The sequence below is a fragment of the Drosophila persimilis genome, unplaced genomic scaffold, assembly GCF_003286085.1.
Source record: "Drosophila persimilis strain 14011-0111.01,24,50 unplaced genomic scaffold, DperRS2 tig00000000-arrow-pilon, whole genome shotgun sequence".
Classification (NCBI taxonomy): Eukaryota; Metazoa; Arthropoda; class Insecta; order Diptera; family Drosophilidae; genus Drosophila; species Drosophila persimilis.
In genome coordinates, this window is record NW_020825288.1 from 15,573,775 (window position 1) to 15,595,085 (window position 21,311).

Below are 21,311 nucleotides of genomic sequence, written 5' to 3' on the forward strand. Positions count from 1 at the left end.
GTCTGTCGCCCTGCTTCGCACTCTTTCTTTTTCTCGATCAGTGTACGGTGTGGTATGTCAACAGCGATAATAATATTTCTCATAAGCTAAGAAGAGGACAGACGAAGTGCACGAATATAACATATTGTATATGTTGCATAGATCATAATATTATACAAATCACATGGAGTCCTTGCTCATTGAAGCTACGGTTTTCTTTGACGTTTTGCGAATCGACTGCTGACAGATGAGAACCAAATTTTTCTCAAATTTCACTTTCCTCAAAAAGGCACGTGTGAACTCTAGCTATATGTTGGGGTATCAGAAAAGGAGAGGATTCAAATTGGGTACAGTCGCTAATGGGACCAGTCTTACTCCAAAAAAGCCTTATTTACACGTGCGAATATTGTGGTATCGTATTGTATTGGCGATAATTTGAGTTATTCAGTTGACATATTCGATTCAACTCAAGAAATTAATATAATCATAAAATAATGGCAATTAAATTCCACACGTACAGTGGCGAGCATGCAAGAGTGCATGTTCATCGCTTTTGATCCATCATCGAAATTTCAGATAGTGGCCACATTAATTCTCCAACTTTACAGAGTAGAGATCTTGATTTTATCCGGCCTTAGCTGAATTATACTTGGTTTAAAATTCTCCTTCAAGTCGGTGTACTTTCAGGGAGAGTATGAGTATTAGTTTCAGTATAAATTATGTTGAAAAACGGGCCGATCTAATCATTCGCGAAGCTAAAATGTTCAAATCAGACGTATTTTTGAGTATTGCCTGCCTCATAATTATCAGCAGCACGGTGAATTCTAATGGTACGCAATCAGACTAAATTTATTATGGTATGATTGACAATTTCAACTTTCAATTCGCAGATGAACTCGTACGGGTTCGAAATAAGAAGTTCTTCATATCACCTATAAAGAAAAACTTTTATGTGGCACGCGACCTTTGCAAGCAAAATAAAGCTGATCTGGCCACCATTGAGTCAAATGACGAGCTGGTAGCCATATCGAGCCACCTGCTTCAAGAGGGATACAGGTCGGAGGCCAATGACCTGTTTTGGTTGGCGTACTTTGATGTCGGCAGACCTGCAGGACAGTTCTATTCCATAGCTACAGGGCTACCACTGAACACCTCTGGATGGGTTCCTGGTCAGCCAGACAATGCAGGGGGCAATGAGCACTGTGCCCACATTTGGTTGCGGCTTGGAAAATACGGAATGAACGACAACAACTGCAATGTGGAACTTAGGGCTATATGCGAACAAAAGATACGTCATACTATCTGTTAATTTAATAGTTCTCTTTCAAAAAGGCGGGAACTGATAAGCAACACTGAGAAAAAATTATAATAGTAAAGCCGACCACACCTACATATGTACATTAAATATGTAGTTTTGAAATCAACTTTGATTTAAATAAACTTTTTAATACTGCACATATTTAATCTAAATATAAAACACTTCACAAAAAATATATATTGTTTAAGTTATAGAAATATAGAGCGATGCATCATATTCCAGGCGGTAGTTTTCGCCATCAGGAAATCAGCAGAGGTCGCTCTGCTCACAGAAATGACTTTCGACACTGCCGCGTCGGTTCGCATCCCCCTATCCGGATAAGTAAGGGTCATATTGGCCCTAACCTAACCTAACCTAACCTAAACTTAACCTAATCTAATATAGAAATATATGTACATATTTATATGCAAATATATTACTACCAAATTTCGACTGTGAATGCTTTAAAATTTACAAAAACTATAATTTTTTATATTGTATTGTATAAAAATTTGTATTTAATATCTAAATACTTCAAGCGAAACCTCTAATCCACGACTAAAATAATTTCAATTAAATTTCCCCAAAAGTTTATTTTTCCATTAAAAGCATCCGTGCCCCAGGCCTGGGAAAGAGAGGACAGACGCTTGCATTATAATTTGCCACGCACACAGACAGACCCCCACGCACACACACACAGACGGAGTCATTCAGGATATACAAAAGGTGTCAAAGGCCTTTTGTCTGCCTGTCAATGACAAGCGGCCAAAAGTGTGCCAAAAGACTAGGCAAAAGACTTTGTTAACCCCACAAACGACAGCGACGACGATGCCGACATCGACTCTGTAGCTGAGAAAATTGTGTGAAAAATTCAAATCTCTCCTTGTCGTTGGCAGCCCTTTTGGCGGCGCATTTAGGCCTGGATAGGCTGGTCCCGAGCCGAACGGAACGAGACGGGCCATGTCTAACATAATTTAAAACCGTAGAAAATCCCCGGAGCCGGAAAATGCCGGCCGATTGGGGGCCATAAGCTAAGCGCTGTCAGGCCTGCCAGTTGACCCTGACGAGCAATCGATTTGCCAACGACCCAACGACTCTTACAAGCATGTCACTTGACTTGGCTCTCCGACCCCTGGCTCCTTTGTTATGCGATTTTATGCGGCAACAGAAGCAGCAAACAGCCACAACATCGACGTGTAGTAATCGGGTCTGAGGTCTGAGGTCTGGGGTCTGTGGTCTTGGGTCTCAGAGAACTCAAGCCGGATTATTGACACGCCCACATACACGTGAGGAGGCCATAAAAATTAAATGCCCCAGGCATTTTGCATTGTCTCCACTCCCGGCCGTATTCTGAATTTCAATTAAACGCACTCTCCCTCCCCCTCCCCCACCGATTGAACAATAACTCAGTCAAGGCTGAGCCTACGAGAGTCCTGCGATTCAATTATGCCCGATCCGACCCCCGCCATCTACTAATTGAAGACTGCGCTTCGGCCTGGCGAGGACGGGCGGGCATCTTGTGCGGGTCTCATTATTTATGTATTTGCCAGTGCGATTTGGCTTAATTAAGGTGTTGGGCGTCCGCAAGTCCTCGAAGCGGATGGTGGACAGGGGCTCGGCTGCATCGGGTTTCCAAGCACTGAACAGCAAAGCAAATTGCATTACAGTTCAAATGCTGAGATCGTAGCGTGGGTGGATTGCTATCACAAGGCTAAACTGAAATACTAAGGATAAAGCTGAGGAATAAATACATTCAACAACATAAAGATGCAGTTTTAGCTGAGTTTTCTCAATTTATACGTAAAATATCTTATCTAGCGCATCATCTAAATTGTATATTGAATCTTAAAACTATAGTTATTGTAGATGTAGATTGTTTATTGTAGATGTACTTTTATATCCTCCTCGACTTCCTCTCTTTGAGTCGCCATTTAGAATGATCGAGCATTGATCTGCATCCTTTTCTCAGTGGCCGTATATTCAGTATATCTCTAGTGTGGTCGTGCATTTATATTCAGTATTTCTCTAGTGTGGCCGTGCATTTATGGATTATTAATGTAAACTGGGGAAACAGTATTTGCTGTCTGTTTACTTAAGAGGCAGACCTAAACCTAAGAAACCTGAATGTCTGAATGTTACCAAGTGTTGAGAGCAGCCGCTTCTAATAGCTCTTAAGAGATTTTTCGATAATCTCTTCTAAAAATGTTTATCCGAATGCTCTAAAATTATACGTTAACGTTCCCAGAGTTCTCTCCAAATCGTCGTCGAATAGCCGTCGTGCGCAGCATCGTTTCGCATTCCACCTACAGTTTTAAACTACTACTCGTCTTCTAAATTTGTACATTAAAACATCGAACAATGAAACCCTTAATTAAAATCTAACAACGGATAAATCTTATTCGCAAATGTGGAGTTTCAAAGTTTCTAGGCAATTATGTATCTGAAAGTTCACCTGCAACGCAGGATCTCATTTGCCCATTGCATCTTATCTGTTGAATTATTTCGCTCTTTTCGATCCAAGAGCAAATGAAAAGCTAATATTTTGTATTTTCATTTACCCTGCTTAATGTGTTATAAGTACCTTCCTTGATTAGCTGCATAGTTGCAGGATAAATACAGTTATTCGCTTGTTTGCGAGTGCTGTGCCTAAAGTCAAATGTTCAACCGGTAAGTGCCATTTTTTTCTCGCAATTGTGGTGCATACAAACCATGTATATAAGTGCGCCGTATGCATGTGTATCTGCGCGAGTATCCGCTGCACTTATCCTTTCACTTGATGCGCATAATGAAGAGCACTTTGCTCTTATAAAAGCAATGGCTAAAAACAGGCAACAAAACAAACGGGCGAGCAAACAAACAAACAAACAAACAAACGTCAACGAGCGAGCAATTCGCATAAAGAAGCTGAATGGCTGAGAGGTGGGAGGGAGATGGGGAGTGTGGGTGTTACATTTAGCATGCTCAAGATCACACAACCAACACAGCCCACCCCCAAACACACAAACAGAGAGTTATGCGTGCGAAGGACAAGAGCAGTGACTGCAAAAACTGTGAAGCCACCGCTCTGGCCGCAGTCGATGCGAGGGCCGATCCATGGTTTGACGAAGACAGAATGCTCCTCGGAGTTTATCGACAGAATTTTTTTTTTTTTTAATATTGAGTTTAGAATAAATTATTTACCATTCAAGAGAGTGTACGTTTCGATACTGTACTCAAGGATTCTCCTATGATTTCCTAATTTCTCCTTTGTAGAGCTGCCTTTTAAGTCCGTATCCTTGGCTTTCCTTGGTATCCCCCCTTCTAATTACAAGTTTGGCCATTCTTAGAACTTTCTCATCTACGGTCTCGATGTATATCATTAGACGATAGATAGATAGATTAATATGATATTCTACGATTTTCGACGAGGATTTTTAAGGCAAAAATACTTCGATCAACTTACTTTCACTTTTGGTAATGTAGCACCAACTAATTCCGTAGTTTACGTCCTTCCCTGCAGAACGAATCTCGTGAGTGTACCGGAGCCAATTGGATGACATACCATGAGATAGAGGCACCTTTGGGCATTCAAGTGACCAAGATACATTCAACATTGCCGTCAAGACGATACAGCATTTGAAAGCATCTTTATCAGTTTTCCAACTTCTTCTGCTGCAGCCCTCGCGCTGGTCCTGAATGCTGTTTTTGCAAATGAAATGCAAACAGCAGGCGAAAGATGGGCAGATGTGACGATGTGTGGGCGCTGGTTGCCGTTGAGCCGCTGGTTTTCTGCTCTGTCAATTGACGGTCACGCCCCCCGTTTCGCAGAGAACTTAGTTTTTAATTTCACTTTCACTCAGCGATGCCCCGCGGCGGCCTCATTCACATTTTTGCTCATTTAATACGTGCGTTCGCCGCAAGGACACTCTGCGCCTTGCCCTCGGTCTACTCCGCCTCCGCATCCAGTTTTTGCTCTCCATTTTTTTTGTGATTTTGATGTGTTTATGTATTTACAGCTACCCTCCTTGTGGCACACACAAACACACTGCCGCACACATAAATCACACACAGATACACATTTGTTGGCATGGCCATAAGTGGCTTTAGCCAAGCGGAAGACGACGGGTGCAGGAGGGTTGAGGGTTGAGGGTTGTGGGTTGAGGGAAAACAGTAAACAGCTGCGAGATAAATTGCTCATCTGCTCGACCTCGACGTTGATGTCCCCGGTCCGTCCGACCACCATCCCCCATGGCAGGCCTGGACTCAGTGTCATCGCAGCGCGCCGAGCTGAAGTGTTAAGTACATAAAACCCACATACATTGCGTTTATCCATAATGATGACCTAACTTATGACTCGCCCGTCCACGCGGCGTATACGTAATGCGCATAAAAAAGAATAACCAAGAAACGAAGCGAAACGGAACGAAAACAAGGATCTCGGGAAAAGAAGCAGCATAAAGAATTGTTTAAGCTCATCTTGCCTCAGACATTCAAAAAAAAAAGATTGGATTTGTCCTGCCTACCTCTTTAATTTTTGACGCAAATGCTCGAGGGAGCTACTGTAGAGAAATGTTGTCCTTCCATCTGCCTGGAGAGTGTCTTTAATTCGAAGAATTTCAAGTGCTAATTTTGAAGGTTTAAATGAAGTTTTATACGTAAGAATAATACAATAACGACGACGATCATTACAGATATTACAGAGTATGACTGTAATATCCGCTCTTTTTCCTTAAAAGAGTTGTTTCCAATTCATTTGCTATAATTTTTTTGGTGACTTTAATGATTAAATGATTTGTGAACATGGCTAAGATAAGTGAACTTCTGATCTACGCTCTTGCAATTTTCTACACGTGTATCTTGACTTATTACTTAAGAGACGGTTGACAGATGACAATTTTGTCGAAAAATCTAACAATCGAACAAAGCTCTGCTTGGTATTCCAATGCACACTCCGACCCGAATCGGTTCAGGCCCTTTGCCATTTGCCTGCTCAATCAGGGTCGATGGCAGTGGCAGTCCCTAGCCAATGGGGAGCACTTTGCCACTCAAGTGCCAAACAATTTCAAAAATCAACACCAATACACAACGGTGTGAAGAGAGGAGCACAGGAAGTGGCAACGAAAAGGAAGGTAAACCAATTCATTTCGAGCAGAGTCTCTGTGGCTCCTCGTGTTGCAGTGACACAACCCAACCCACCCCCGCCACTCCGATTGCGATCAATTAATTAACTTGGCCAAAAGATAACACCGAGCTTCGCTCTAATGAATACCAAATGAGCATATCAGCTCATGAGCTGTCTCTGGGCGGGAGATTTTTCACCAGCAGACAGCTCGCGATTTATTTTGAGTAATAAATTCGGTAAAAAAGTGTCACAAATTTATGGAAACGCGGAAAACCCAGGCACAGATGACAGATTGCTCTGGAAGCGAATGAGCCGGGATTGGTTTGGCCTGGGCGAGGGTTAGGCCTTGGGTAGTCGCTTCATGTGAGTATCTGTGTAGATGGTAGATGTATGTCAGGGCACTGTTCAAGTGGGCGAAGGCATTTGGCTAACCCTCAGCCCTGAACGATACAGATCCATATGTCGCTGTCGCCCCATGGCTGCACCAACCTCAGGCTCGTATCTCGCTCAGTCATTCGTGCTAATGTACATTTTTTATGCTCACCGCTGATAAGTAAGCCCCAGACCCAGACCCAGACCCTGACTCTGTCTCCGTCTTGTTCGGGAAGCGGTTCTTTGGTTTCAATTTACATAAGTCCCAGCCTCCTGCATCCTTCGTCTCATATACGTATACGTAGGTATAAATGATGTGTCAGGTTGGGTTGCTGACTTCGTTTTTATAACCGCCTCGCTTTTGCCCATTTTATGCTTCACCACCGCGGCTCACTCAAGGTGGCCGCTTCTCTGTTGGTCTCCACCTGGCTGGTGCTGCCAACTCGCGGGTATTCCTGGCCAGGACACGGGGCACACGGGGAGCATGACGAAGGTGGGAGGCAGCCGAGTGCAGAAACAGATTACAGTTCCAGAACATGTTTTGATAAGCAGCAATTTAAAACGTGATGCTATTTTTGGTTTACACCACGACAAAACGAAGGCAAAGACAAAATCAATGGCCATGGGTAAGCGCAAAAAACCTGTCCTACAAAGTAGAGCCACCATATGCCGAGGGTGGTATTTCATTTTCATTCCTATTTAGGCCGTGCCTCTAGACTGCAATCTTCCAGCCGATTCATGAAAATCTCTGCTGACTACGCTACATTAGATTCTGATATACAGACCCTCCTTAGACAGGTACCAGAGTTCTTCTATTTTGTAAAGCTCGTATGTTTTTGAGTTCACATTGTGGTATTTAAGGTTTATTTTCCTCAATATTGTCAATTGCAAACGTAGGTGGAATAGCTAAGTGTGTTTTTTCCTCGCAGATAGCTCTCAGGTTTGCCAAGCAATCATTATCGTTCATGCCGTACCCTTTCTCCGTCCACCATAGATGAACGCAGTGCTCGTAGCCACCGTAATTGTCCGGCTGGCCAGGCGTCCATCTGGCGAAAGACATGGGCCGGCCAGTGGTAATGGAATAAAAATGTCCCGGCTCTCTGCCCACATCAAATAATGAAATCCAGAAATAATTATTGACACCTTGTTCGTAGCCCTGCTCAATCAAATATTTAGATATGGCGTCCAGCTCTTTAGCTGATTCTATATTGGCCAATTCTGCGTTGTGTTGTGAGCAGATATCGCGTGCGACAAACCAGTTGGTTTGAATGTGCGAAATGTAATAGTTTTTAAAACCCACTTTCAGAAAATCACCTAGAAAATAGAGATACATATAAGTTACAGTTGAGAAACATCCGAGCTCTTACCATAAGATGGCACGATTTTGCTTCCTAGTAGATAGGAAATGATCGACAGCACCACTGAATTGAACATTTTACTTCAGGCTACAATAAGTAATCAGCTAGGGGCAGCTGCATTGTATTTATAGGAAGCAGCATTTCATACTCTTTCAGTCAGTACATTCACTTTTGAAAAAAGATAGCCACATGATGTTTTAACCAATATTTGACGTCTTTAAAAAGTGTCGACTGTCGAATTGTCCTATTAAATACCACCAATCGAAACACTTTAGGTAGATCGCTTTAGGGATTAGCCAAAATATATACCCAAAATGTAATACCCTTTGAAAATTTATATATATTAGTCTTATCGTTAAAGTTTGTATTTTCCTTTCAATATTGCACAATTTTGAGTGACACCTTTAGTAAATTACTCTTTGCATTTAAAACGCATTAGCTCAAACCCAACTCAATTTTCTAATTTCTAGAAGAGCGGATAGTGAATAATCTCCAACCTCATCAAGTACATATGCATGTACATATGATGATGATTATGGATGTTGATGCATTCTGAGTGTTAAAAACTTCTATCGATTTTTATTATACCCTTGAACATGAAGATTTCGCAAGACTGTATATGTATGTAATCTGATTTATATAACCTTTAACCTATATAACCTCTCTTTCTCTCTGCCTTTTGCTATCAAATTTGATATTGCGATTTTTTGTTCGTTTGTTCGTTAATGAGGTGGGGGTCTCTCCGCGATCGCTCTCAATTTTGCTCGCACTTGTCATGAGAGATGGGGTAAAAATAAGAAGTACTTCGTTTATCCCATTTCCAAATAATCCAAGAAACTATTCAAAATTTTAAAATATTTTATCTGTTTACATTTTTCTGCTAATGTTTTTTGAACCGCTACAGCTTTCTCTCAACGAAATTTTGAATTACACTTGTACCAGGGTGATATTATAGGAGTCTGGATACAAAATTTGGTTGCTCTAGCTCTTATAGTCTCTGAAATCTAGGCGCTCATGGGGACACATCGACTTCGATTCTGATGCCTGGGTCGGAAACGCTTCCTTCTGTGTGCGACAGACATCCACTTTTAGCACAAATATAATATATATACTCTACGACTACTGGGTATAGATATACATCGATCGCTGCTAAAGAAAGAATATCACTACTAATATTCAGTAGAAGCTGAGGGTCCATACAAAAATTTTATTAAATTATATTTTATGACTGTCTCAAATGGTTTCTCTTCAATATGAATCAATCAACCGAACTCTTGTATTTTAATATGATTTAAAATCAAGAGCCCATTGAGTGTACCATTCGGCATTATGGCTTAAGATTTCAATATCCATAATGGAATGAGATAAGGGTAATTCGTTTTCAGAACAACTGCAGAATCTCATCTTAATGAGTCTAAGCCCAAAATCGATTGATTGGGCCAATTCATTTAGTGTACCCGGTACTCAAAGAGGAGATGATGTATCTGGACAAAAGTATGTAGCAGCCGGGGGAATGGCTTTGTAAACACATTAAAGAACAAGCCCTCTATTATTGCCCTCTATGTAGGTCTCATTTTAATGACATAAATAAGAGTAATCTTACTCCATATTTATGATAAACGGGTATCATATTGTCGACCCAGACACAGAATTTATCTTTCTCTTGTTTTCATTATGTAATCCAGTTGTAAGCTTGCGCAATTCATTGAGAATTTTCAATACCCATGCAAGAAATGATCAATTTAGTTTGTCAGTAATTCAATTCCTTTAACAACATGAGCAGACATCCCAGATACAACGTAAAAGATAAGCACAAATAATGACAAATGAACACAAAATAAATGGAAAAGGAATCATCGCTTAATGTGCCAAGAATGAACTGCTTGTCGGGGACTTGAGAGGTTCCCCGAAATGAAAACAAACGATACAAATGAAATGAATGCCAATTTTTGAAAAATTAATTTACTGTCTCGAAATGTTTTCTATTTGATATTCCATGAAAATTGCAGCCAGCCAGGGAAGGGCAGAGGAAGCAAAGCTCCACCAGCAAAAGAAAGCAATCGACATGGGCCCAAGAAAAAAGAGCCCATATATAAGGCAAGCAGAAAAGTTGGGCAGATGGATAGACCAGACATAGACATAAGGACAGACTGGCAGGCAGACAGACAGATAGACCGACAAGAAGCTGCCAACATAAGTCAACGTTGAATTCGTCTTTGACTGCACTAATATGCTTTTTGTGCCCCCTTCCCAGCTCTCAATAATCGATTCGCAAGACGTCAATGAGGCCGAAGAGCGCCGAGGAAGCGCCAAAAGTCCTCACAATAACATTTCATTTGAAGGATAAGCCAGCGTTGTGCCAGCGATTCTGGCTGCTGCTCATTTTATCCGGGACCAGGCCCAGACAAGCAGCATTTGTAATAACTGTCATAAGCGAAATTGGTGTTATCCTGCCAGCACCCCGCCTGTCAGGAACACAACGAACCCCCACACACATGAACGAAATTAAAAGACATACGATGTGTGGTACTCTTCTTAAGGGTGCAGGCGAATTAGAAAGTTCTAAATCTAGATCACAAAGCTAGATCAATACTCTTGTCATAATACTTATTGGATTCGATGCAGATATTTTCGATATGTATGCTTTTTATTTATGTTTTTTTTTTTAGCAAAGCCAAACAATGTATAAATACGAGTACTGGGACAGGTATCCGCGAATGTAAGTGTATCATACGTTTCGACTTGGCACAATTATCTCATTTTATGTTTGTGTTTGCGGTTGTTTGGTGGTTGTACTCGAATATTTTTTCCATGCGGTTTGCGTGCATTGGGGTGGGGCTATCACCTAATATTAAAATCATAAAAACAAATTAACAAGCACAAAAATTCCAGGGGTAAGCTTTGCTTTTAACGAACTGATAAAATAAATAAAACAGAACAAAGTTTCATGTAAAACCTCAAAACAGATGCCCAATTTATATATGTACAAATATAGAAGTGTAGATAAAAACTAATTTTAAAATTGGGTTTTAGTAGTAGTAAAAAATATAACCATTTTTTGTGTGCATTTCATATTATTAATATCATATTTTCCTCTCACTGTTCCCATCATTGTCTGGCGGACCACGAACCCATCCAGCGGTGTTCAGTGGTAGCCCTGTAGCTATGGAATAGAACTGTCCTGCAGGTCTGCCGACATCAAAGTACGCCAATCAAAATAGGCTGTTGGCCTCCGACCTTTATTCCTCTTGAAGCAGGTGGCTCGATATGTCTGCGATATGTCTCGATACGTCTGTAGGAATTTCATCGATTCGTTGAAAACGCGAATATGCAGTATAGGCTACATATTTTTAGGCCATTACTCTGGTAACCGGTAGCTCGAACCTCTAGCTACCAGAGAACTTTCTTGGGAGTATCCGAATATCCGGTTCCATTAGACACACCATCAAACCTGTTGTAACAAGCTCTCTCGGAAAGTGTCGATCATAGTCCCCGATAGTTCTTTAATCTAGTGTGTACTCTACATTCTGACACCACCACCAACTCCTTTAAGGATCTTGTCATAATATGACTAATATGGAAACAAGGTAACTGTGATCTATTAAACGTTTTCGGAAAAGTATTTCCGGAATACTCCACGCGTATGAGGGTCACTTGCATAGAATGTACAAACCAAAGAGCTCAATCTGAGCCAAGAGCCAGAAGTTCCATTTCGCTTTCTCATGCCCTCAAACCTCTTGCGGCACGTTCGCAGTTTTTGCTGTCTCTTCATTTTGTTCATTTCCCCCACTCCCGCCACTCACTCCTTGCATCCCCTTCCCCTTCTGTGTTGTTTTTGTTGTTGTTGTTATAAGAAACTCATTCGTATTGTCAACTTCGTTTTCATCAGCAGACAGCAGGAGGACCTGGAGGGGGCCCCAGCGAACTGCCAGAAGCTTTAAGATACAATTTTTTATAACTACACGGCAGTGTCCCAACCCCTCACCACCAGCGCCAGCGCCAGCGCCCGTGCCCACCCCACCCTAATCCACATCCACCAGACCACACTTAGATCTTCCCGACAAACGCCTGCCGTTGGCTTTTGCTGGGCCTTATATACGTGTATGGGATATAGGGTTTCTCAACATTTCGCACGCCCCTCCGGTTGCCCATTTATTTTGCCTGTTCTTATCGTTGTTACTGCCGTTGTTGTTGTCGCTTGCTTGTCGGGGCCTGTCATAAAAAAGGGACGGAAACGAAATGGAACGAAACGAACGAAAAGTTAAGCATCTTGGCGGCCATATGACAGATTGCTTAAATGGTACCCATGTGGGATATTACGCGTACTTGGAGGTCGACCCTCCTGGCTGACATTTGGAACTTTTCCTTTTTGTCCTTTCTATATCTTTTCAAGTTAATTGCTTGCAGATTTTGATTGTATTTTGCCCGAAAGAACCTATATGTATATCGGCTGTGTATTAGTAGTAGTATTAGAGAATTATCAAATCCAATCGGTTTGGATGGTACTATTCGTAATATTTTGCGTACTTATGGTTTCTGGTTTGGTAAGTTTAAAGGAATGGTTAATATAATTTATCTATCTTTAGTCTCAGCTATTTATGGAAGGGCCTCGTGAATCAGTACCCTTCGGTACCATATCGGCTACTGACAAGGGCAGAGGCAGGATTTACAACGGAAACAGTCCGAGCAGCAACATCATTGACAATGACAACACACAACATGCTCCAACATGTCCTCCAGTAAGGGATTGCAGTGGCCGATAAACAGGCGCGATTAAATGAGAAAATCGTTTAATTATAATTCCACTTAATGCCAGGCGTAAAGCCGAAGGCTTTATAGACGACATTTGCTGCAGAGATTCAGGCAGGAACTGGAACAAGAGCAGGAGCAGGAGCAGGAGTAGGCGACAAGAACCGGCCATAGGCATCCGACGGATAGCAATTTCGATTCGCTTTTGCCGGTTCGAGCATCATGACGCGACATTTTGACAGTCAGAAGGACCCAAGAGCCCCGATGACCGATAGCAACAATATGTCAATGCGATTCGGCAATGATTCGGCATCCCAACCCATTCCGGATCCTAGCCAACTGGCAGCAGTCAAAATTCTTTGGACAAGATGACTGCTGCCTTTGGCAGTTCTTTTAAAGGCGGCCAAATTGCCCGTGGGAGAACGGACATGGGGCTCGGTCTGTGTCACGTGGCCCACCTTTGACGATTGCCCTTTTAATTACAACAAAACATAGAGAAGCGCCTAAAACTTGGTCCAATTACACGCACTGGCACGGTCATCCGCCCCAGCAGATGGGCCTCGAAAAAGCTACAGAAATTGAATGGAATGTAAAGTGAAAGGGGGAATCGGAAAGGGCGGAGATTGGGATCCAAAGAGAGAACTAGAAAGAGGGCGATCCCGTGCATGCTTAAATTGCCATCATCGCGTTGAACGCATGTCATGTCCAGCTCGGGGCGAGTGCGCCTGGTGTCTGGTGCCTTGTCATGGCCCGGCAACACTTTGACTGACGGGCCTGGCTCAAAATGTAAAATCAATGCCCTCCACACACTCTCAGAATATCCAGAATACTGCACCGCCGACACCGAAGCCGACACTGACTTGACTGATTTTCCAAAGCTCTGTCAGCTGGTTGACTGATTTTTCTGCATATTTAGTATTTTTCTGTTCTTGTTTTTGCTGAACTGTTGAAATTTTAAACGGGAATAGTGAGTATATTGGGTTAGAGACATAGGGCAGATGCAATGATACGAGTAGTAGTAAAAAAATTAGAACATATTTAGCTTATTTATTGGGGATACAATTTGTAAATGTTAATATTAATTTAAAGATGAACTCAACTTACATTCTCCAAATCGAATAATATGGAATATGTACTTGCACGTCATCGCATGCTCCATCACATCACAGCACTATTGACTTCAGATTGTTATTAGAAAACCCTGTCATTCATTTTCTGTGTTTTAAAATCAATTCTGTTTCAGTGGTGTTTTTAAAATAACCAAAAAATGGGGAGTGCAGGGAAAAGAATAACAGTGACAGTTTTTGTTTATTTGAAACCGTATTGACAGAGTGACGGAGCCGGACTGGCCAAATATTTAATTTAAATCAGTGTCGCTGGCCATTATCATGGATGGGAGTGGAGTGGAGGGCGGATGTCAGTGATCGGGCCAATTGTAAGCCGGTTAAATGGAAGCAAATAATAGTTCAAATCAATGTGGGGAAAAATCATGAAATTAAATTAAAATCTCCCAGCACTTTGTTGCGAGCTGGAAAGAAAAATGTAAGGCTCTGAATGAGGGAATGAAAACAATACGTGGTGGTAACATGTTCCACCTGAGAAGCCACTCTTCCGCTCTGGCGCTGTTTTTGCTTTTGTTTCATTTGCCTGAAACTACAAGGGGCCCAGAGATGGTGTCCTCTCACGTGTTTTCATTTAATTTAAAACATTTTCTTTACCCAAATTACAAAATCGTATCTAAAGTTGAGCTCAGCTATGAAGGCGTTTCAAATGTACGCATAGAATGGTTCTGAAAAATAGCTAGCTGTTCTATAGATCATAACTTTTGGGATAGATTTAAAGTTTTGTTTGTGCCTTTATATATAACTGGATTACTTTAACGTACAGACCCCATTCGCAATTAGGTGAAGAATGTTGGGCATAATAAGATTTAAACCAACAGACATGTTATAAACAAAGTATCGCCCATTCCCTCCATAGGCAAGCTCCACTGTACGGTCTAGTACTCGTATCGTTCTTCTTATCCTGATCGTCCCAAAATGTCAGGGCTTTGTTTCCGCTTGCCTGCGGTCAAAAGTGTGTATTCCTTTTTGGGAAATTTTGTGTAAAAATATTTGTTTGAAGAAAACACCTGCGGAAAAATAACACGAAAATAGCAGGAACATCACAAGCCTTGCTGGGGAAATAAAATCCGGGCGACACTTTATTTCGCCCGCTGTAGAGGCGGGAAAAGGAGCCTACACCTGGGCGGCAGACTGTGGGCCGCAGGATGAGCCAATATACAGTTGCGTGGCCACGTGACTTACTAAATCAACTTGGACTGTCGGTCGTTAGGGGCCGGAGTATACGCACGCAGCCACAACACAAAAACACAAACAGAAAAATAGAAAGGGAAATAAAAATAAAGGAGCCTCAAATCCAATTCCCGCCCAGGGTGATGTCTCCGGAAATGTCAGGCTGACAAATCGCGTGCAAAAATCTGTGAAATCTTCGCTTGTTTCCATCTCTATCTGTGCGTTCCAGAGTCCCAGGCACAGGCACAGGCACAGTCCTGTCTTGCAGCTACTGCCATGACCACGCTCCTCCGGGTACTCCACGGGTTTGGTGGGATTCTGTTGGCGCCTCGCCCGCAAAATCTCTCTCGGAACACCGCCGGCGCCTCTTTGGCAATTTGTTGTGTTTGTATTTTTTGTTACTGTTGTCTGTTTTACCATCCCGCTGGCCGTGGTAAATTTTTTGATTAATCAAAGGACATTTTTTGTGCCTGTGTCGCCTGCCAAAGGAGGCAGAATTAATGCAAAAATGATGAGTGGAAATTTGTCAAGCTTATTTACTTCCGTCATTTAATGGGCCCGCGGCACATCGACAGTGGGTGTGGGGCCACTGGAACTGAGACCCGGAGCAGGGACCCAGACAGGGACCCAGATCCGGACTAGAGCTGAGGACGACGTCGACCCCATAACGACAGACGCCGGAACTTATCTTTGTTTGTTCGAATTTGTTGTTGTTGGCTTTTGCTCAGCCCGAAGCCATTTTATGCATAATTTTTGGTCAATGTTGTTGTTTTTTTTCACAGCCTTTGCTGTTATGTCGTTGGCTGTCATTTTTACCTGCGGCGGCCATTGGCCATTGCATATTTTAGCCGGATTTGTCCTAATGCGTTGAATATTTTTCAGTGCCTGTAAAGTGTTTGGTTTTTCTTTGCTCCTCCTCCCTTTTTTTGGGGATGCTAAATCGAATTTTTGTTGCTGGCATTTTCCTTTCGTTTTCCTCGTTTTTCTCTTTTTGTTTGTCTGTTTGCCCGCCTCGTCAGCCTCCCTCAAATCTGTTTGCAATAAGTTAGGCATACGAATGCAGAGGAAATGAGGGGCATAAGCTGTTTGGAAGGGTCTCTGTTTGGATTGTGAATTGGGAAGAGTAGCATTAGGCTTTTTGCTTACATAAGGCAGTAAGGCAGTGCCAAACAGTCTTCGAAGTTTTGGCAGCAGAAAGGAGCAGAAGGTTTTACGCAATTTTATGGGTATTCAATCGCATGGAGTAGCATGCAAATTATTACAGAATAATTTAATTAATGACATAAGATGATTGCAATTGTTATAAGCTTTTTCATAAATTTAAGGATCTTCAAGGTATCAAATCTGGCATAGCCCGGATTAAGGGCCTCAGGAGTGGCTTGGAAGTCGTGCTTACCTTAGCTTTCATAATATACCAAAGGAGTATTCTACCTCCCCCTTAAACTATGATGTTTTCCGCACTCCTGTGAAAGTAGAAAAACGTTCGGTCGAATGTCAAAGGATGTTGCATAAACTGGAACATTACTCTCCATATTTTCCGTAATTTGCCTAAATCGAATAACGTTTCTGCTGTCCAACGTTAATCAAATTTCCTATCATTTTGAACAGCTGTAATTTTATCCCCCAAATATGATTTGAAATAGTAAAAATTACATATTTCTTATGCGAGCCCAACCGAACGTTGGCTCTGTGCATTTTGGCATTTTATTCGTGTTTATTTATTCTTCATACATCATTTAATACATTAACAATTCACATACAATAATTAGATTTACTTGCCATTGATTGTGTGTGTTCCGTTCTGTGCTCAAATATTCATGTGTAAATTTGTTGATATTCATTCGTGTTGCCTCCGCTATTGCAATATTTTGTCATACGAGTACGAGTACGAGTATACCATACATTACATACATATATTTAGTAGCAAATTTACGTTTAGTTTAGATATCTATATTTACGATCATATATATTTCATTTCACATTTCTCGATTTCTCGTTTTGTGTTTTGGTTTTTCGGTTTATCAATTTTTGGGTTTTGGGGTTTCGGGTTTCTCTTGTTTGCTTACACATAACACAAACACAAACACAAACACATAAACAAATGTTGCATTACACTTATAGGAAATGGATGAGCTTCCTGCACGGTCCTAGACTAATAGAATTTCGACTATGTACACATTCAACTGTTGGCTGCCTAGGCTGTTAACTTTTCTATTGGCTCGAAGTGGTGCGAAGAGCCCGATTGATTTGTCGCCTCCGTCTGCGTATGCACCTGCACCTGCACCTTGGCCTGTACCTGTACCTGTACCTGTATCTGTGGGTGAGTCCTAGAAACTTAGGCCACAAAGAGGGCGCCCATTAAGGCCAGCCACTAACTCTGGGAGCGGTGCCATCGCATCAATTGGACGAGGCCCAGTAGCCAGGCGGCCAGCGAGGCTGCAACGATTACCAGATTAGACGGGGAATGGAAGGAGCTGCTAGTCGCTCAGATGGCCACTCACCTGGGCGGCCGCTGATGCAGGAACCGTTTTCGGTGAATCGCTGGTTGGTGCCGGCATCCTTGAGGGCCAGGACGGTGGTCCGCACGCGGCTCTCGCGGCGTGCACTGGCCAGGCCCATGATGTCCGCGCCGCACCGCAGCTCCAGCATCTCGCTCTTGCTGATGAAGCGCTGGTCGTCCAGGTGGAGGCGCAGCTGCAGGTTGCTGGCGAACAGGGGGAAGCCTTCGACGTTGCGTGTGATCTCGTTGACTTGAGGCTGCAGGCTGTGCTGGGGCGCCTGCGGCCGGAAAGAAACGGAAAGTTTAAAGCCAAATTCGACCACACCCACATACGGGCGTGACTTCCAACCAGGCCAGAGGACCCCTGCCAGATTCCTGTGTCAACAATGGGGATTCTTGGCTTGACTCGATGACCATGACAAGCTGACACGCTACATGTCCCCGGGCCGCCGCTGACATGTGTCCCGGCCTGTGGCTTGGTCAAAACACGCCCCTGACATGCCTCAAATATGAATTGAGGTCGCATGCAACTGCACAGATATACCCAAATATAGATGCAGCGGCACTTGACCATATCTAATGTACATACATCTCTGATCGGGTCGATAGTACTCACCGTTTTGTTGTTGATGTACCACATGAGTTTGGCCGCCGGACTCGACCATTCCGAGCTGCAATTGGCCATTAGCGTGTCGTGATACTTATAGGCGTGGCGCACACCCGATATGAATGGATCGAATTTAGGCAAGACTGAAAAATAGTGTAGTTTAGTAAAGATATACTGAAGCCATGAGCTAAAAATGAATTGAAATATTTGTAACTATTGCATTAGCTAGAGATATTTTCTTTTCCTGCCACCATTTCATATATTGTGCTTTCTCTCAAATAATCTTCTACGAGAGGCCTTATATTATTTGAATCGTTGGTTAATTTCTGCCAACAAAGAGCGCTTCAATTCAAATGAATCTGTTATTCGAATTGAAGCCAATTAATCTCTGACGTATTTATCATATTTTAAGTTTATTTTGAATTTGTCGTATTGTTTCTTCGACTAACAGGAAATTTGGAATTCTCATCGAGGATTAAAATTACATAATGTTGCAAAGCCAGAGGACCATAAAGTTTCATTTTAGTTTCCAGTTTGGAAACTTTACTTTTGGGCAACTCTGCTTACAAATGAAGAATGCAGTTCGGGCACAAACTTACTCCAATTAGAGAGAGCTCTCTGCAGTGGCAGTAGCATAGTGTGCGGTTACAGTATACACTACAGTGGACATACTACAGTAGGGTACGGGCACATCCAGAATAGTGTGGCAGTGCTGCCACTTAGACAATTACCGACACGCCAACACCAAATATTTATTTGAAGTGTTAATTAATCTTAACAAATAATTGCCCAGGATAAAGTTTTTTGATGAAAACAAGCGTAATTTAGTTTATGGGCGGGCTTGGGGGCGGGGGAGTCGGGTCCCCCTGGCTATGACCACAGAACAGTAGGAAACAACAACGAATCGAGCTCCTGTTTCTGTTTCGAGGGGGGCAAATGAATGCCAGCTGCCGCTCCCCGACCACTGCTGTTGTTGCTGTTGAAAATTTGTGAAATATGCTAAGGACCCCAAGGCATAGCGGAGGCCGGGAGACAGTGCAAGTGGCCGGGGGAGGCATCAAAAGTCGGGCAGTCAGCAGGACTATAAACTTTTTAATTGACTTAATACAAACCACTTTGGTGGAAAGTTTCTGACCTGTTTCAAGTACAACTTACAGGCGGCGACGGACGGCGAACGGCGGACGGCGGACAGCGGACGGAATCCGGAGTTGAAGTTGATGATTGCGGCCATGTTGTGCTTGGTCGCTTGGTGCCACCCATGCCCCCCATGCCCCCCATGCCACATGGCCATCCACCCCATTGGCCTCTAGAACTGTGTGACTTGCATTGCAGCAACAAAGGCAGCTACAGAAATGAAAATTGTACGAAAACAAAGCAATCAACTCGGGTAAATAAACCAAAAATGGCAAAGTACCAAAGTACCAGTAAAGCACTACGAAACAACAACAGGATTGGAAAAATATATACCCCTACCAGAGCTCCTACCAGAAAAAAGAAGCCCAGAGAGGGAATACTCCTACCCAGTCCGAAAACAAAAGTAAAATCTGTTTTGGGGCCAAATTGTGTTGTACGCTGGGCCCCAACTGGAATGCTAAACGAGTACAAGACCAACATCTCCACGAGCAAGAGCTTGAGAATCGCCAGGTGGAGTTATTCTGGTAACCTGGACCCGGTGCCCAGTGTGTTTATGTTAGAGGGAACACCAAGCACCAAGCACACAGCACACAACCTCAAACGATAACCCCCACATTAAAAAGCCAAAAGTGGACAGCAGAACATGAAAAACGAAAAACGAACGACGAACAACAGCCGAGCCGAGGTCCAAAAATGCTAAAAAGTGTAACCAGCTTGTCCCTAAAATGTGGCAAATCTCCGAAGTAATTAAGTGCGGCTCAGTCGCCATTTGATGGCCAACGTTGGGCACATTCAGTCCCGTCCTGTCCGGGGTCCTGGTACTGAGATGAGCTCCGAAAACTTGGCAAAGTTAATCAGTGTGATGACACACGGCACGCAGCTAAGCGACAAAATATTTGCACTGCCAAAGTTGGAAGCGACCTCAAGCCGGGTCGGTCTCCCATTCCGGCATCATCAAAGAGTCCAAGGTGATGGCTGTTTGAAAATCGAGAGCTCTCTGCTGCCACTGCCACTGCCTCTGTTGTGACAAAGTTTTTAAGGTGGTTACGATGGCGATGGCACTTTAGTGACAAAATTCCCAAGTTGATTGTTGGTCTGTCAACAGCTTCGCCTTCATTGAAACAAAAAACAGGCAACACTAGCTCCAGCTCCAGCTACACTGCATAGAACGGCATGGCATGCCTTTGGGTTGGCACTACGTGAGTCCCCTCCCTTCCATTCCGTCTCTCGCTTTATACTCTATTCGCCGTCCCTGGACACGACGGACACATTGTCCTGGCGAGGGCTTTAAACTTCGACGCTATCTCTCTCGTTGATGAAGTTTGATGCCATGGCTGGCTGGTTGGCTTTATTTTGCTATGACCCCGCTCTTGTTGGCCCCCCGAGGCATTGTGTTTTTATGGCTTATTCGTTGTACGAGAATGTGTACATTTGACTATACATACTATATAAATTAAAATGACGAAATGCACTGGCCACTGCCACTGGCATATGCCAAAGGCACTCGCTGCACGCTGCACGCCGGACAATGGCCAAATGCAGCCACTCGGCCAATCTATTGATGCTCTCGTTTGTTATATTGTGTTCTACATTAGGCCAGTTAGGGACAAGACGGTTTTCCTTAAATTTCTGGTAGTAGTGGATTGGTTTTAACCAAAATTTATGTTGATTATATTTCATTTGAGAATTTTTGCTACAGAAAAGCGGCAGCATCGGATTCTCTCTCGCTCTCTCTCACACACCCTTCCTCGTCCAGTGTGCGCGCTCTGGCGGAGGTGAGCGAAATATTTGCGTTTAAAATAGGTAACAGTATAGGTAACAGAAATCATAATATTATATGTGTATGTATATACTAACTGACTACCGGGTATATGTATAAGTAGAGCCGCGGACCGTGCCGCATCAACGGTCCCGCTCGTT

General features: G+C 42.9%; 3 protein-coding genes across 3 annotated transcripts in view; 1 reads left to right on the forward strand and 2 right to left on the reverse strand.

Annotated features, from left to right (window-relative positions):
• Positions 1-739: 739 nt before the first annotated feature.
• Positions 740-1,443, forward strand: LOC113565257 (C-type lectin 37Db-like). The gene is made up of 2 exons (XM_026987106.1): positions 740-809; positions 870-1,443. The coding sequence occupies exons 1-2, from the start codon at positions 740-742 to the stop codon at positions 1,286-1,288; spliced, it is 489 nt and encodes a 162-aa protein (XP_026842907.1). The 3' UTR covers positions 1,289-1,443.
• A 6,137-nt stretch (positions 1,444-7,580) lies between these two features.
• Positions 7,581-8,183, reverse strand: LOC113565328 (C-type lectin 37Db-like). Its single transcript, XM_026987120.1, has 2 exons — positions 8,117-8,183; positions 7,581-8,063 (listed from the first exon to the last, which is right to left on the reverse strand). The coding sequence occupies exons 1-2, from the start codon at positions 8,181-8,183 to the stop codon at positions 7,606-7,608; spliced, it is 525 nt and encodes a 174-aa protein (XP_026842921.1). The 3' UTR covers positions 7,581-7,605.
• An 8,988-nt stretch (positions 8,184-17,171) lies between these two features.
• The window catches only part of LOC6587357, a 40,270-nt gene continuing 36,130 nt past the window's right edge, over positions 17,172-21,311 (reverse strand). The window contains exons 5-7 of the mRNA XM_002013822.2: positions 18,267-18,400; positions 17,652-17,928; positions 17,172-17,586 (exon numbers count right to left, since the gene is read on the reverse strand). Coding sequence (XP_002013858.1) covers positions 17,522-17,586; positions 17,652-17,928; positions 18,267-18,400 — 476 coding nt within the window. The 3' untranslated portion in view covers positions 17,172-17,521. The remainder of the gene's footprint in view (positions 17,587-17,651; positions 17,929-18,266; positions 18,401-21,311) is intronic.